This window comes from Harpegnathos saltator, unplaced genomic scaffold, assembly GCF_003227715.2.
Source record: "Harpegnathos saltator strain DR-91 unplaced genomic scaffold, Hsal_v8.6 scaffold139, whole genome shotgun sequence".
Taxonomy (NCBI): domain Eukaryota; kingdom Metazoa; phylum Arthropoda; class Insecta; order Hymenoptera; family Formicidae; genus Harpegnathos; species Harpegnathos saltator.
In genome coordinates, this window is record NW_020229916.1 from 112,272 (window position 1) to 129,084 (window position 16,813).

The 16,813-nt window shown below is 40.2% G+C and overlaps 2 protein-coding genes across 6 annotated transcripts; one reads left to right on the top strand and one right to left on the bottom strand.

Annotated features, from left to right (window-relative positions):
- Positions 1-6: 6 nt before the first annotated feature.
- gpp (DOT1 like histone lysine methyltransferase grappa) lies at positions 7-12,027 on the bottom strand. Of its 3 annotated transcripts, XM_025308077.1 has the most exons (13): positions 11,927-12,025; positions 11,254-11,613; positions 10,700-10,879; positions 10,272-10,598; positions 9,922-10,189; positions 9,133-9,814; positions 7,884-8,355; positions 6,681-7,301; positions 6,127-6,560; positions 5,003-5,248; positions 4,683-4,933; positions 1,955-2,413; positions 7-864 (listed from the first exon to the last, which is right to left on the bottom strand). In XM_025308077.1, the coding sequence occupies exons 2-12, from the start codon at positions 11,329-11,331 to the stop codon at positions 1,968-1,970; spliced, it is 4,005 nt and encodes a 1,334-aa protein (XP_025163862.1). In that variant the 5' UTR covers positions 11,332-11,613; positions 11,927-12,025; the 3' UTR covers positions 7-864; positions 1,955-1,967. The 3 variants fall into 3 exon arrangements, 2 of the variants coding, with proteins under 2 accessions (XP_025163862.1, XP_025163861.1); XM_025308076.1 differs by having other exon boundaries at positions 11,254-12,025; XR_003114411.1 differs by lacking the exon at positions 7-864 and adding an exon at positions 3,673-3,836 and having other exon boundaries at positions 2,226-2,413; positions 11,254-12,027.
- Positions 12,028-13,461: 1,434 nt separating this feature from the next.
- On the top strand, positions 13,462-16,728 carry PSR (bifunctional arginine demethylase and lysyl-hydroxylase PSR). Of its 3 annotated transcripts, XM_019842374.2 has the most exons (8): positions 13,472-13,670; positions 13,758-13,904; positions 14,142-14,347; positions 14,961-15,243; positions 15,391-15,399; positions 15,481-15,836; positions 16,016-16,248; positions 16,413-16,728. In XM_019842374.2, the coding sequence occupies exons 3-8, from the start codon at positions 14,243-14,245 to the stop codon at positions 16,438-16,440; spliced, it is 1,014 nt and encodes a 337-aa protein (XP_019697933.1). In that variant the 5' UTR covers positions 13,472-13,670; positions 13,758-13,904; positions 14,142-14,242; the 3' UTR covers positions 16,441-16,728. The 3 variants fall into 3 exon arrangements, with proteins under 3 accessions (XP_011142886.1, XP_011142887.1, XP_019697933.1); XM_011144584.3 differs by lacking the exon at positions 13,758-13,904 and having other exon boundaries at positions 13,462-13,670; XM_011144585.3 differs by lacking the exons at positions 13,758-13,904; positions 15,391-15,399 and having other exon boundaries at positions 13,463-13,670; positions 16,413-16,727.
- The last annotated feature ends 85 nt before the right edge of the window (positions 16,729-16,813 follow it).

A 16,813-nucleotide genomic window follows, 5' to 3' on the forward strand; every position in this document is an offset into this window, starting at 1 on the left:
AAAAACTTTACTTGTTACAAATGGTAATAGTATTAAAATATTTCAATAAAAACAATAAATAATAGTTACGTTCAATAAAATTAATAATTAATAGAAGTTTCGGCAGTGTGTCCGACATGCTTGGCAGAGGGCTATATCGTTACAACTATAAATGTATAAAGACCCATACAGGGGATTGTTAAATAATGATCGTTAACTAATTCTTTCGAAATCTCCGAATCACGAGGTGACCTTTCTTTTTCTTCGTGTATATATATATATAAGTAAGACAATGCGAGACAACATAAAAAAGAAAGGACCTTTATACAATTAATTGTCGCGTCGACGTATGCCTCGGATAAATCGTCGACTCGAAATACTATTACTTGATGATTACTCTTATTCGTCTCTCTCTCTCTCTCTCTCTCTCTCTCTCTCTCTCTCTCTCTCTCTCTCTCTCTCTCTCGCTCGCTCGCTCGCTCGCTCACTGCACCCACACATGTGATGCCCAATACCGGTGCACCACTCGAAACTATGTAAACTCACTCGCAAGTACCACTCTCTTTGGATATTCCATGTATATAATCGTACAACGACGTTATGTAGATGCGCGTGCAAAAAAGAACAAATTTTCCGCATTTTTCAACTTCCCGCCACAAGTGACTATTTCCCTTCGCTGTCCGTTGTTACAATAATTCTATGAGCCACAGTGAACACTTAGGTATACATCTTCCAGAGAAACGGTGGAAGATATTTAGCCGCATATAAAATTTGCAGCAAATATTTGCTACGAACACACAGAGGTTTTGCTGGCTTGCTCTTTCTCTTTTCCCTCTTTTTCTTTTCTGATGCCAATTATTCCGGTCGGTCCATCGTAACGAGCGCCTGTAACACGCATGATACATTGTTTCTCGAGCACATACTTTTCTAACGTATCTAACATGCGGTAATCATGTGTTATGTGTATGCTACTTGCATGTGATGTGTGTGCGTGTATGTATATGTGTGTGTGTGTGTGTGTGTGTATACAGGCGCAGATTACGAGACTCTTTCACACATTGTACACAAATATATTGGCATGTCAATCTCGGTGGTATCGTGTAATCGTGTTAAAAAGAGACCAAATTGATAATAATTATTTGCAAAGCCTTACCAAAAAGGACTCTGATCACTAATAATAATAATATTAAGTTAAAGTGCTACGACCCGGAGAGTAATGTCAGATAAATCTTTGTCAAGGTCTTTAAAATCCTCTCTTAATACACTTGCGTATATTGCTAATAAGTTTACGATCTCACTCCGCAATTCCGCTAATTATCGTGTCCAAGCCCATTCCGAACGATACGTCATAACGGGAATTCGGAACGGAATTTTTACTCGTGGGAAAGCATTTAAAGTCTAAGACTTATAGACACACACGTACATCTATAAATCTACAAATGTCCTCCGTATTACAAGTTTACAAAATTTACAAAATTTTGCAAACGTTACAAAATCACACGTATTTAATTCTGTTCCGCATTCGTTCGGGAATTATTGGTCGTCCGAAGTGGGCTCTAGTTAGCCTCGTAACCATATTTTTTCTCTCTCATTGTGATACAAATATATCTTACGACAGATGTGAAAAACAAGCGTCTTGGTTCGTCAATTTTATAGATATAACTAGAGTCAAGCGCTCGCGTATAGATATAGTTCCTCCTCTCATTAACCTTTAATCGAGTACATTGTACGAAATAGTTCTCCTGTATATGTGTATCGTAAACGTGTGTATTATTGTGACGCACAATTAGATACGTGCTCGTAATTACACGATACAAGAGAAATATCGTTATCGATAACGAAACGCAAATAAATAAAAAAATGTAAAAGCAAAAACAACGCCTCCCTCCCCGTCCCTTACACGATCGATTACAGGGGAGGGAGAACAGATTTCCCAAGTTTTACAACAAGGACAAGAAGAGCTATGCTTACGCACAGTAAAGATAGAGTTAGGATTGTTCGTCGTTCGAAGGCCATTGTCCACAGTGATTCCAATCCCAATCCTTGCCTTTAGGACGAAACTTGCTAGTGCTCGCAGAATTATTCCAATCGCGATGAAAAAATTTTTTCTTATAGTGATGCCGCTCGGGGTCCGGTTGCCGTTGGTATTTCAGAGGTACCGAGGAGGTGGACGCGCCGTTCGGGGGATTACCGTTGGATGGATTCGGAGGACGGGGGCTGGTCGGTGAGGGTGTCCTTGGCGGCCCTAATGCTTCGTCGGGCGACGGTACTACCGGCGGCGGCCCCGTTACCGCGCTGTCCGAGCCTAATCCGCTGTCGGGACTTGTGTTCACTCCTTCGGTAGATCGCCTGCGTTTGTCCAACTCTGTAGAAGCAAACGCGACCAAGCGATCGAATCCCGAGCTGATGCGATCTTGCCAATCGGCTTCTCCGTCTGTAAAATAAGTTTCAGTTTTGGTTGTTGTGAAGTACAATGCACTCATGTATCAGGCAAGCGATATGTCACGGCAAATTTTCATAAAAATAAGCCATCAACCCATACTAATACGATACAATTTGCTGTCGTTACACTTTATTGTTACGTATCCTCGTTCTCCTAATAATTCTTCATCATGTGTGTGCTCTACGAGTTGTTACGGGTCGCTTAAATTTAAAAATCAAAAGTCTATGCAGAATCTCAAATCGATTTGGATATTGTTTCTTTCTTGGATGTGTGATTCAGAGCGTAGCAGATGTTTAGTGAGAAAACTTAACTTCTGACAATTTTTCAGAAACATTCTCCCATTGGATCATCGGCTGCGTTTTGAAATACATTCCAAAGGCAAACCGTTTTAAAACTCAGTGTATACACCTATCGCTAAGAAGTAGAAGTCACGCGACTGACCTTGTACAACGTAAATAATACTACTGTTCACAGAAATTTCGGTAATATTTCACGTTAGAAATGTTAAATATAAGACCACATTACATTACTACCGAATGTAAAGAAGAAAACTTTAGAAAAGAATGTGCGTATAAAGAGAAGGAGAAAATTGATTTCCTTTTTATATCGCACCATGTATCACACATAACGGGAATAATATATTTCTTAATCTAAAAGAAGAAAAAAGTTACGTCGGTCACCGCTACAGTGATAAATCAAATACAAATTGTGCATCTTTCATCATGCTGAAACGAATAGGCCAAAATTAAAATGTACTAACACGAATAGTCTTTTGTGTACTTAGCAGCCGAGCAACCTGAAACAACTGTATCGAAAAATGAACACGATACTACATTAGAAAAAAAAAAAAAATAGAAATTCGTCATGCAACATGCACTAAAAGTAAAACCCAGCGATTAGAATACATATCCTGGAATATTTTTATTCACAACATGCGGCTGTATTATATATATAAATATATATAATTCGTCCACGAAATAGAATCTTGTATCCTTGTGCGAGTCTGGCTTATTTTCATGGAAACTGACTTCTAATTAGTTATTTCTAATTAGCCTTTTCACGTGTCTTTTCAACGTGGAAGGGGACGTATGCTGCCTACGCGCACGTCTATATATATGCGGCAGATTAAATACATTAAATTCTGATATGTACATACATAGATATATAAATATACGATATCGGTCTTTTGCAAATAGAATCGAATAGCGAATTATTATTGAATTTTGGTCAACTCCCGTGAGACAACTCACCGGCGACTAATTGTACTGACGAACCAACCACAGGCAGCTGTACTTTTTCATTTCTCCCTCTGATCTGTGTGTCTCAATCTCTAATAAAACAAGCTTCAGGGAGTTGTCTGAGCGAGATCGAGTATGTGACAGACAGAGCTAACCAACAAACAGCTACAGTGCATCTAACAAATACAGCAAACAACAACGAAAATAAATATAAATAAATAAGAGTCAGGTATACCATCTCCGTAAGATAAGCTATTAGTGTGCATATGTAAATAGTATATATGGTGAGATGCATAGTGGATAGTGATAGTGAACGGTATCTAAGAGGGTCCAAGCAAAGTGGTGTGTTTAGCATTGTGTATCCAGAAAAGATTTTTCATCATATGTATTTTCGTCTGTAGTGTAGTCTGTCGACAGTATTGTCGCGCTGTACTCATACATTCCTCTCTCATTATGCATAACCGATAAGAGAGTAATAAAATAAATATGCAACTATGCAAAGGTAACATTCCGTGAATTGCACAAGGAAAGATATTCTCGTGGAGAATCCATCGAACAAGAGACATGTCGAGATGTCTTGCTTATTTAACTTGGTTTCAATCTAAAACGCGAATGACAGGGGCATATCTGGGCAAACCTAAAAGTATACATACTATAAACACGACTCGAGGCCGATAAGCTCTGTAATATATTGGAGCGAGCCCTCCAGGAGAAACAGATGTAAATGCTACTTGAATTGCTATCTTCATCGATAATATTTCAGCACTTGAAATAAGACGAGATTATTAAAGGTAACGATACAACCTAATATCTGTCTCCTTAAAAGCACGCTCCAGAGTATATTACAGAGAGCTCGAGGCATAGTAGCTATCTCAAGGTATTACGACGAACTTTGTACAGCTACTGTACTAAAGCGTACTCGACTGGGAGTGATAGATTCATTCCAAAGCGTACGTTTTCAACTAACATATTCTAACGGGACATGTAGAATCTTGGAAGCGCTTATGTGACGTTCCGCTTACCGTCGTCAGCCATGGCATTTCGTTGCCTTCGCGTCGTCATCTGGGGCTCGTCGACTAGCGGTGTCGACATATTAGAATGCGGTTCCACGAGAGGACTCAAGGATGCTCCGCTTACCGACGATACAACTGTTTCCGTTTTTATTGACACTGCAGGTTGCGACTGACAAAGCGCCGTCACTGTGCCGCTTGTTGTCGCATTGGCATTATTATTACTGGTGCATGTGTATCGCGAGTACGGTTGAAATCTAGAACTGCAAGGCAAGTGTTGCGTTATGAGCTTTCGTATGCGGAGTCACGCTTGATCACTCGGTCGTCATTACCTTCTGTTGCCGTTGGAAAGTGTCAGGTCGACTTTGCTGTTACTATTGGAGTTGTTCAATATTCGAGCGTGCAACGAGGCCGCGAGGCCTTCCACAGGTAACAATTCTCCGTTCGATGCGCTCTGAGACGAATGTAGCGACGGTGTTGTGGGATGGGATTGTGTTTGTGACTGCGAGAGATTATCCGCAAAGTACGATTCGTGGTAAGGCTTGATATCCGCTCGCGGCAACTGAACCGGCGTGTATCTGAACGAAAACAGTCATTCTGAATAACATGTTTCAGAAACGCATACTTGCTGGCTCACGTGAAGCTTAACAAATAGACCACACAAGAGAATTCCAAGAGTATTGCTTGACACAACGATATCTTTTTGTACAAATAAATCCCTAGAACCATAAGATAAGTTGAATGCCCTAATCAAGCCAAATCTTATCGTGAAAATAAATTAATAAATAAATAATATATGTATCAAGTTAAGCATGACAGTTTAGTTTTGAAGAAGTTGGAGAATAATTACACGGACATAGCAAATAAATGTCTAATACTAACTGTCAATCTTCAAGATGTCGACGAGAACTGTTTAAACTACTGTCAGCTGTCAACTGTCAGCAATATGTTTGTAATTATAACATTCCAGCATTTACTATGACTTTTAATTTTTTATTCGGAATGTAACCAATAGTATATAATGTCTTTAGAGTAAAAACACATATTTAAAATATGGACTCGATAAATGAATGAATAAAGTTATGAGTTAATTTATCAAGTTAATTGGTTATTATTAAGTAGGAACTCAAATTAGGTCATTTACTCTGAGTATGTATATTTTTTCACCCCAAAATATAAAACATAAAGGGAATAAAACTAATAACCAATGCCATCATATCTATTAAAGTTTAGTAGTAACCTGAAAATTAAAAAATTTTAAACTTCTTTCAAAGGGGATGAATGAAGGTGAGTCTTGACACAAATTTAAAGGTCTCTGAGCTTTGTGAAATTCGAGATCAGAGATCAGAAGAATTAAAATTGATCGCGTAATTTTCAGGGTATTAGATCGTCAAGCCTTACGTAAGCTAGCCTATTTATTGCATTGTCGCGCAAGAAATCAACACGAGGTACGTACCTTTGAGGTTGCGTTACCGGAGTAAAGAGCACAGACGATCTCGAACTGGTCGTTGGAGTGGATGTGGAAATTCCGGAGGAGATAGGTGCGTAACTGGCTACATGCGCCAAAGTCGATAGACCAGCGTCACCCTCAGCACTCGCAGGCCTGCTAATGGGCGAATACACAGTTTCCGGTCTTATCATTGCGCTCATATCGACAGTGGCGTTTATTATTGACTGATTGGATATCTCTAAGGTCCTCTCAATTTCCCCGTTGACGAGCTCGCCGATTGTTCTAGCACCGAGCAATCCATTTCCACCTGCCACAAGGCGATTGTCATGACTCGATGATTGTCTAGAATCAACCGTCGGTCTGTCGGATGATGTCAAATGAGATGACGAGAGACGTTCTTGCGATAGATGACGGCGAAGAGCTAGTTTCGCGGGTGAAACCTGCAACACGAGCACCGATGAGACATCGCAATTATTAAAATTGGCAAACTGGATATCGGGAATGCGAAAAGTGTGTTTATTCAAGAGTGTAAGATTGACTGGTCGGTTCAACGCACTTACCTGCGTGTAATCCGGAGTAGAGACATTCTGCGGCAACGAGAGGCGTTTCTTCTCAGGCTCGGACTGATTTTGCATTTGCACTTGCAATTGCAGCTGCTGCTTGTTTCTGTTCTGTTGGTCTTCGTTCAACACACTTGTGATTATGCTCTTCAATCTATCTTCGAAATTAGCCACTCTGGGTGGTTCTTGAGTCCTACTCAGCGCGTCTTTATTGACTATCTGTGATTGCGTGGATGAGATAGACGATGACGTGGTCGAGAAACTGAGCGACGCCTGCGGCAATCTAGTCCTGGAATTATTGTTGATATTCGTATTCTGTCTGTTCTGTATTCGACCTGCCTCGATTTGTCTTCCCGTTTCCAAGATCTTTTGCGCCAGTATCTCCGGATTGTTTTCCTGTATTTTCCCGATGTCCGGCACGTCGGGCCATTCGTGCGACCTGGTACGGCCTTCTCGATTTTTCCGCGTTGTTCCGCTCTTGCCGACCTGCGACTGAAGATGTAAATTCTGCGCGAGTTTAGTTCCCATTACATCGCTCCTCTGCTGCTGAGCCATGGCAGCTGCTTGCTTCTCGTTACTTGTCCTCTCTAATACATTCAACTCGTGCTCAAGTTTCGAAACCTGTTACACAAAATAAGTTTAATTAACTAAACAAAGTTATATCAGGCTCTCATGATGTACAATCAACTACAAATTAATTAAAAGGTCCATAAGAGCTGCGCAAGGGCATTGGTAGCGAATAATTTCTTGCGTAACAATGCTAACGATGTATATCGCACGCGCGGAAACATTCTTTTAGCTTCGAACGTACAAGGGGGATTAGAAACCTTCAAATTCAAAATACAATTGTATTGTATTGAATAAAATAATCGAATTTAAAAACATATATAATTGAATTAAAATATAAAATATGGAAATGCAATATGAGCAGATAGAAAATATAGAGTCGGTTCAACAATGGAAAGGTGGCTAATATTTCATGTACGTTTAAGACTAAAAAAATGTCTCAGCGCATGCGATGTTCAAGAAAATGTTTATTGCCAATTTTTGCACAGTTCTTACAGGTCCTCCCATTAATTTTCTAGTTGAAAGTTTAATTAAATCCAAAGATAATAGTTCTCACACTTTCTCCACTGTACCTACGAGATACAAAATGACACGATGAATGATACAAGCTGAGTCAAGTAATAAAGAAATACATACTTGAGAATGTAATCGCTTGCGCTGGGACAGAGTAGCGGAAATTTCTTTCAATATATAATCCTGCGTGAGCGATTGGGATAGATTCGATATGCCGTTTGCACTAGCGTGATTGTTGTACTTTTCTTGTAATTCTTGATGTCTGAGCGCCACTAGCCTGCTCTGTTCAGTTTCCATGGACGCAACTTGCGCTTGCAATTTGCTCGCTTTAGCTTGCAGCTGCTTGTGTCGCAAAACTATCTCCTTGGCCTTCGCCAGTAGATCTCCAGGTGATGTAGCATTGATACCCAATTCAGTCATTCTCGCCTTTAAAAGAGCCACGCTGTCGTCGATCAGAACCTTGATCTGTTTTTCCAACTGCGCTGCTCTCGACTGAAGCTTGGAATTTCTTTCTCTTTCCTTGGAGATATCCGTATTGACGGATACTCGGTAACTGGGAGTCCTCATCGATTCTAACAAAATCATGAATTGGTCCCTACGAAAGTGACAATCTTCATTACGATGCGAACAGGTACAAAAGAGCAAATAGCATTAAAAAGAAAATATACGGGGCAAGCCCACGTAAGAATTAACAATTAGATTACCAGAGAATTCTAAGAATTTTATTCGATCACATCATTTATATAACGATATTTCTTACACATTTTTGGATACCTTGAATTGTGGAGTAAATAATACATGTCTCAATTTGTAACAATTACACCTGTTTTCTATAATAAATCAATTAATACAAATCCATTCGTCTTATAAATGTTATATACATGTTATTCTTATTTATAAATTATAAGTAAATTAAAATTTTTCCACAGATTAGGAAAATGTAGCACAAAATCCCAAAATTCAAGCTTCCCAACAAAATCAGTGTTGCATATTTGGCTTAATACACGCTATTAATTTATTTTCATAATAAGTTTGATTTGATCACTAATTAGAACATTTGTCTTATGTATATATTTTATCGCAAAAAATGACCCAAAAACATCAAGTTGATGTAGCAATATCTTATTGTATGTTAAATTTTGCCGATTGAAACCTTAAGATTACTTCCTCTTTATGTTTCATGCAAGATGGGTAAAAGTAAATTTTAACACATTTAAAAATCCTCAAGATCTATGAAATTTGGAGACAACAATTAAAATTGATCGCGCATATTTCAGGATATTAAATTATTAAATCTTACATGGACTGGCCTCTTTGTGAATAAACTTCCAGAGCAGCATGGGCAAGTATGTAGCTGGTATTAAATGCATACCTGTACATGTCCAGAAGTATCTGTAAAGCATACGGAGTCGCGGACGGAGCAGGTGGTATACTAAGTTCCTCATGTACGGAGGTGGAATGCGACTGCAAAGAAAGCGATAACGAAGAAAGTTGTTGATCTACACAACCAGGCGCAGGCGGCGGCTTCTTGCCGAGAGCCTGGGGTGATGTACTGAGTAAAGTTTGACTGTGTAACAGGTCTAACCCAGAAATATTAATCGCCTTCTTAGGCTTAGCTCTTTTGACACCCCGTCCTCTCTGTCTGCCTCTAGCTGGAGCTTTCGTAATGCCATTGCTCTTCCTGTTAAGCTTCCTCCGTATCTTATTCGGCTGCCGACGACTTTTCATAGTACTGTCGTCCAGATCGGAATCGCTATTTGTTCCAAGTTGTTCCGAATGATTCGGGCTATCTAATTGCCTCGAAAGATCTCTCTTGGCTCTGTCACTTCTATCGTTCCTATTAGAAACCTTACTACTATTGCTGGCAGTGTTGCTTATCACAGAATCAGAGTTTTCATCTAAGCCACCTTGTTTATTGTTCTTCAAGCGGTGGAAGTAACGTTCTAATTTAGTTCGATCAATAACGTGCAAATAATAAGACACCGGCTTACCAGTCCAAGAGACGGAGCCTTTTAACGGTGACATCTCAGATACGTGCATTATCGTGCCGATATCTGTGGAGTGTTAAAAAGTTCGATATCAGGATTACGATGCGGACTGAGAATCTTCATGAAAAAAAACAGGAAAAAAAGAAAAACGAAATTAATCACAAGTATATTACCGCTGAGATTTCTATCTGTTATTCGAAAGTTCAACGGACAGAACGATTTTGACGATACTATACGCGCGCCGTCCCGTAAATCGGCGAAGCGTAATTTTAATTGATGATCCACCGTTGGGCCGAACGCAAAGTTATTAACAAACACTATCGTAGCTCCGGTAATGCTTTCGCGGTGTTCATCTGCTAAAAAGTCCCCTTTCACCAAACGGTACTCCCCACACCGTTTTCCGTACCAATTTAACCATTTGCGAAAATTCACTTCCATACTCTATAAAATGACACAACGATTTGTTTACATGCTTACATCATTATCAATCAATGTGAACCACCTGATTATTCTTGTTATGTACCTGTGCGTATTTCGATGGTACATCGGCCCTCTCTACACCTATGCAAATTTTGCACAAGGTAGCAGCTGCCATTTGAAGAACCACTTGACCAACTCCGGAACCCAGATCAACAAAGACATCATTCTCTGTCACGTCAATCTGATCGATCATCTGACATACAAGCTCATAGCTCGTTTCGCCATATACCTCAGGTGAAAAAGGCTCGTACTGATTTAACTTATCTGGCTCAACCACAGCTTGATTATATGTTTGCTGCAATATATGACGAAGTAAACCCCTACTAGGTCTCTTATTTAGTCTCTGGGATGGTAGACTAGTGCCTTTCTCCTGTGAATATTCAACAAACCCCATTTTCGCATCATGATTGTACCAGAGATGGCCAAATACTATGTTTATCACATTTAGTTACATAAATCGTATTAACATACCAATTGTACTAAACTATCAATTGCTCTGTTGAATCTGTCGCATAAATTTTTCATACTTTCATAGTCTCTGGTATCGTAATTACAAAGAATATTATTTTCTAAAGGTAATTTCAGGTCTGGCAAATCTTCGCAAACCCATCGCATGGTTTCGACAACGTCCAGTGCTCCATCATGACGGTCCTGTGAAACATACACATACTACATAGTAGCACATGAGACGATAACGGTTCAACGTTATCAGATATATCTTCAGCAGCGGCGGTAAACGCTATTTTTGTTATAGGACACCGACAGCTAATTTATTTAGACAGCGCTCTAATAGAGACAAGTAAAGCGGACGCGACGCGGATCATCGAGCGAAATAAACAAATAAGCATCGCATTGTTGAAATTGTTCATAACTTGATTATCTGATCGTCACGTGAGGCTACATCACTCGCGCTCGATCAGCTGTCGCGGTCTCACTTGTGGCTACACCGTCACTCCCCCCTCCCCCGCCGCCCGCCCCCCTCCTCTCGTTAAAAGGAGAGAAAAGCGGAAAAAACGTCTACTCACAGATCCCGAGCCGGAAGTGAGCGGCCACTGATACACGATCGGTTCCGCTCCCGCTGGCGAGTGCAAACGTAGCTCCATTTTCCTCCTCGTGTTCGGCAGGCGAAAAAAGGAGCAGACATACGCGCGCACGCACGCACGTACGCACGCACGCACTCACGTACGCACGCACGCACGTACGCACGCCAAGAGCCAGACGCTCTTTCTCTCTCTCTCTCCGCACGGATCCGAGGGACCCGCTGGATCCGCCCGCTCAGGGTGACGTGATGTAACCGCGGAACCGCTGACGGTATCGAGTGACTGGCCGTCCGTTGAAGGAGCCCACGCAAGCGGCGGCCAATAGCGAGGAAGAGGCAGTGCTAACTTATAAGTTGAAACAAGGATGATATTATACCACGGCGTTATGACGTTAGCTCGTCCCGCACTAGGGCACGATCACCACGTAGACGACGCTCACGAACCCCCCCCCGCACCGCGGTCGCACCACTTCCTCGAACATAAAAAGGCTCGAGCGCTCACGTTTAGCGAAGCTTCTACGAGGTGGTCGCGATCTGTCGGGTTATCCAGCTTCCAGCGGCGTGCGTGCGATCTACGTGCTACGGGGAGGGCGCCGAATGACTCAACGGGCCGAATCACCAGGAACGCGCCGAGCGCACTGTTACGGGAAAACACTCACTACAAAACACAGACTATTGTGCTGCACTTGGCGAACGGCGTTCGGGGGGGATGACGACATCAAAACATGGCGAATATGGCGTATGTACGTCATGTCTCTTCCCTCTGACGTGCATACTCGCACGAACGACCCGGGGCTTTCGCTCGCGAGGGACACGATCGTTTCATTGGTCAGGTCTCATCCGCTGGTAATCTGCAGATGATATCCAGCCAAAGAAACGACAAGTCCGCTCTTTCCCACTGGACACACGAGTGTGTACTTTCGAAAATTAAAAAGAAACAGGTATGTAATCGAGACTCGCTGGGAAAAAGAAGAAAAGGAAGCTAGTGCAGGGGGTGCAGCGAGGAAGAAAGCAAGCTACTTGTTGGAGCGAAGAGGAAAAGAGAATTGGCACGATCACGTTTAGCAACAGGAAATAAACCTCTAATCCTGCTTCTCTCGCTTGAAAGCACCTTTATTGCGCGCGTAATGCGAGATTCACATTGCACTCAATGTGCGGGAGAGTTCCTTTTCTGAAGATAGAAATGTTGCTAGCTGAAAATCCTAAAAGATGAATTCTCTTGTTGGGATCGGGGTGAACTGCAAGTTCTGAATTTGAATGGATTCTCTCATGCGTCGTGTTCAGTAATTCAACAGGAGAGTCCTCTTTCTCCGGACTTTCTAGGGACTTACAGCTTCTTCTTTTCAGCTGAACTGAATCGCTTTTTATCGCGCTTTTTATCGTTAGAGCGAAACAAATATATAAATTTGTATCGAAGAGAAAAGAAACAAAGTTTCGGCACAATGCTTCAGTTTAGCTAAAAAGAACGGACCTAGGCTGCGTTCCAATATTCACTGCCAGCACTGAATATCTATAATATACGTGACACAAACTATATATTTTCAGTACTGGCAGTACTGGGATTTTGGAACACAGCCCTAAAGTTCGATACATTCGTGCCGAAATTATTTGAACAATGGCTGCGTTCAGAAAACACAACGATTACACAACGGTTGAGTAATTCGTCAACGGTATTGGTCTGAATGTAAAGATCTAACAGTAAGAACCAATAGTTACTAAGCGCTCAGTGAGCGCTTTGTTTTCTGAACGCAACCAATGACCGCGTTCAGAACCGCGTAGAACAAAGTGATCAGAGAGCGCTTAGTGATTATTGTCTGTGATTGGAGCATTCTTTTAGATTATTCATAGACCCAGAAGTATTTACCAATCAGGAGCGAGATTCAGTGGAAAATCTAGTAATGTTGTCCAACTGTTGAGTCTGCTGACTGCAGCCAATGATTGCGTTCAGTAGAACAAAATGATCAGTGAGTGCTTAGCGATTATTGTCTGTGATTGGAGCATTCTTTTAGATTCTTCATAGACCCAGAAGTATTTACCGATCAGCGAGCGAGAATCACTAAGCGCTCACTGATCACTTTGTTCTGCTGAACGCAGCCAATCTGAACCACTGGCGCTCGCGTTTCCATATACACGAAAATTTCGTAAAAGTTGCGAATCTCTAATGGCACCTTGCCTCGATGATTGTCAGAGATATAAATAGCATATTCTCTAGTGATCCCAGTTTCTTAGCATTCATTAACATTGAGCGATGTCTAGTGCGAGTGTCTCTATTGTAAGCTGTAAATACATGTCCCGGAAGTAGATTAAATAAGACAATACAACGTGTAGTCATGACGGATGAATTGAAATTGGATCATCGCGCGAGGAAGAGGATCAAGGAAGTGAAAAAGAAGGCCCGGCCAGGTAGTAAAGATGGAATTTATAATTTATAACCTATGTTATAAAGACACAAGGTCACACATCGATATCGCCTTCCTTCGGCTTCCGTAGAGTCTCATTTATCCGTTACACGCAGCCGAAAACAAGCTCGTGCTTAGCATATCGTAAGAATCGTGTCATTCACCGGACTCCATATGATCCGTTTCGAGGAAGAGCGAGAAGAAGCTATCTCACCTCTTGATCTTGGACGACGATGATGTAATTCGATTTTACGATAATTTTAATTCACTTATCGTTCCCAGCCGTTCGCCAATTTAATGCAACGTATATGCCTCGACTATGATCCCAATGGGGAACATGTATATACATCTGTATATACAAATATGTATCGTCGTATCGGCATTATTATAATATTATTCACATCAGAGACCTTCAGCTAATTTAAATCATAATTATGAGCGTTATCTAAATCGGTAATGCGTGATGTATTTTTAGAACTGGCAGATAAGGCAGCATGGAGTCAGCATGGTTATAATAAAAATTTCCAACTATTTTGGCAATTTGAAGACAATGCTGAACGAATCGATGAATCCGACATGACTATGGACGATTTTGTAGAAAAATTTGAAAAACCATACAAGCCTGTGATAATTCGAGGTGTTCAGAATGGCTGGAAAGCCCAGTATAAGTGGACTATAGAGGTCATTTTCTACATTATTATTTTAATCAGGGTTGGAAAGGTCGCTTTTGCGAATAACTCATTATCCATTAAGAAATTACCATTACTGTTACCGATTTTAAAAAATGACCAATTACTGTGTTATTCCTATTTAAGTAGTAATGAGTTGTCATAATGTTCTTTATCTTCTTTACCAGATTTTGAAGACTTTTTACTATTTGTTATTGTGCGTGTATATGTATTCTACATACTCTTATATACTTAGACTATAGTCCATTTAACAGTGCAAGTGCTTTTAAATATTTTTTTTATATATAGGTTTGATAATGTCATTATACACTTATTATATAAAAATTTCATTAGATAACATCATTATATAGGATAAAATGCTTTAAAATGTCTAATGAATTCTGTTTTATACAGATTGCAGATTGATGATGAAAGTAATTAGATTCATGACTGTTATTAATAAAAAAGAAAATAATCTCATTACCAAATTCTTATTGGAAAAAAATAGTAACGGTAGTGGCGTTACAAGTATTATGTTAGTTAGTAGTTCCAACTCTGATCTTAACATGTATATAAAAACATCCCATTTGATGATAAAATTCTATAATCGCATTTTTCTATTGTAGAAATTAGCCAAGAAATATCGGAATCAAAAGTTTAAATGTGGGGAGGACAATGAGGGATATAGTGTAAAAATGAAGATGAAATATTATGTGCGTTATATGCTTCATAACGACGACGACTCCCCCTTGTACATTTTTGATAGTTCGTTTGGTGAGCATCCAAGACGAAAAAAATTACTAGACGATTATATCATTCCCAAGTACTTTCGGGATGATCTCTTTCATTATGCTGGAGAACACAGAAGGCCGCCATATCGATGGTTTGTTATGGGACCTGCTAGATCAGGTAAACATTCTACATTTATAACGAACCTTAGATATCAAAGATAGCTGTAATATCTTTGTAAATTGTTAGATAATGCAATAACAGATCATGAAATCAGGATGTTTTAAAGAGATTGATATACTTCCATGGCATGTGCTAATCATCAAGGCAATCAAGGTCTTAATAATTTGCAATAGAATACTGCAGAAAACCGAGATCAGTATATCAAGTAACGACTCATATATGTCGCGTTTACAGGTACAGGAATACACATAGATCCGTTGGGTACCAGTGCATGGAATGCATTGATTTCCGGTCATAAACGTTGGTGCCTGTTTCCGACGCATACACCTCGTGAGCTTCTCAAGGTATCCGCAGCTGAGGGTGGCAAACAAAGAGACGAAGCTATCACCTGGTTTTCCGTTGTCTACCCTCGCACCAAGTTACCTACGTGGCCGCAAAATTGTCGACCGATAGAGATTCTGCAGGCTCCCGGCGAAACCGTCTTTATTCCCGGCGGCTGGTGGCATATTGTTTTGAATCTTGACGAAACTATAGCAGTTACACAGAACTTCTGTTCGCGCACTAACTTCCCGGTAGTTTGGCACAAAACGGTGAGAATCAGGCGCGAAACTACATTACAATTGTGTCTGATAATAATTATGTGATACGTGCAATAAGTCTCAGCGTGAAGTGTGACTAGAATACGCGAGAGAGTGTACGCTAGATTCGGTCACATAGTGAAAAGAAGCAAGATGTGCAAATCGTAACACATTTATCTCATTGCAAACAGGTACGAGGGAGACCAAAACTATCGCGGAAATGGTTAAAAGTACTCAGGGATAAAGAGGCTGCACTAGCGGCGTTAACGGACAACATAAACGTAAAAGAAGATACCGGTGTTGCTAGCGATTCTTCGAGCGGCTCTTCTAGTAGTTCTTCAAGTAGTAGCAGTAGTAGTCAATCCGAGGACAGCGAGGACGACAGCGGTCAAGAGTCACTTACCACGCATAAAAAGAAAAAGAGGTATGTACGAAAATATATCTACACATTCAAACTCCTGTAATCGTGATGTACATTTCCTTTCTTTTTTCTTCCTTTTTTTTTGTTTTTTGTTCGTATACAACCGATTTATTTGTCGTAGCAATTATGAACATAATTAAGGCGTATAATACTGTTAAAATTTTCAGAAGAAAATTGAATAACAGCCAACCCTGACAATATCCAGTACTTGGAACCTACAGAGACCTCAGACTGTACAGTATTAATCAATCTTACACAATTATTATTTGTACTAAAAATAAATATTATAATTATCTTTATGTTCATAATAAAATAAATATTAGATAACGTAGCTTTTTCCCTTCTTTGGATAACATTTTATCCAATTTCTTTGCATTTAGGCATCTTATGATAATGCACATAATTCCTACTCCAGTCAAGCTTTCTTAACATTGCAATTCAATTACATCTTGATAAACAACAGACACATTTCTCTGCATTTTTTTACCGCTCTACCACATCTTCCTAATATATCTATTAAATTTACGACATAGAGTCAACAGATATAAAATCGCTTTAGCAAGTATGT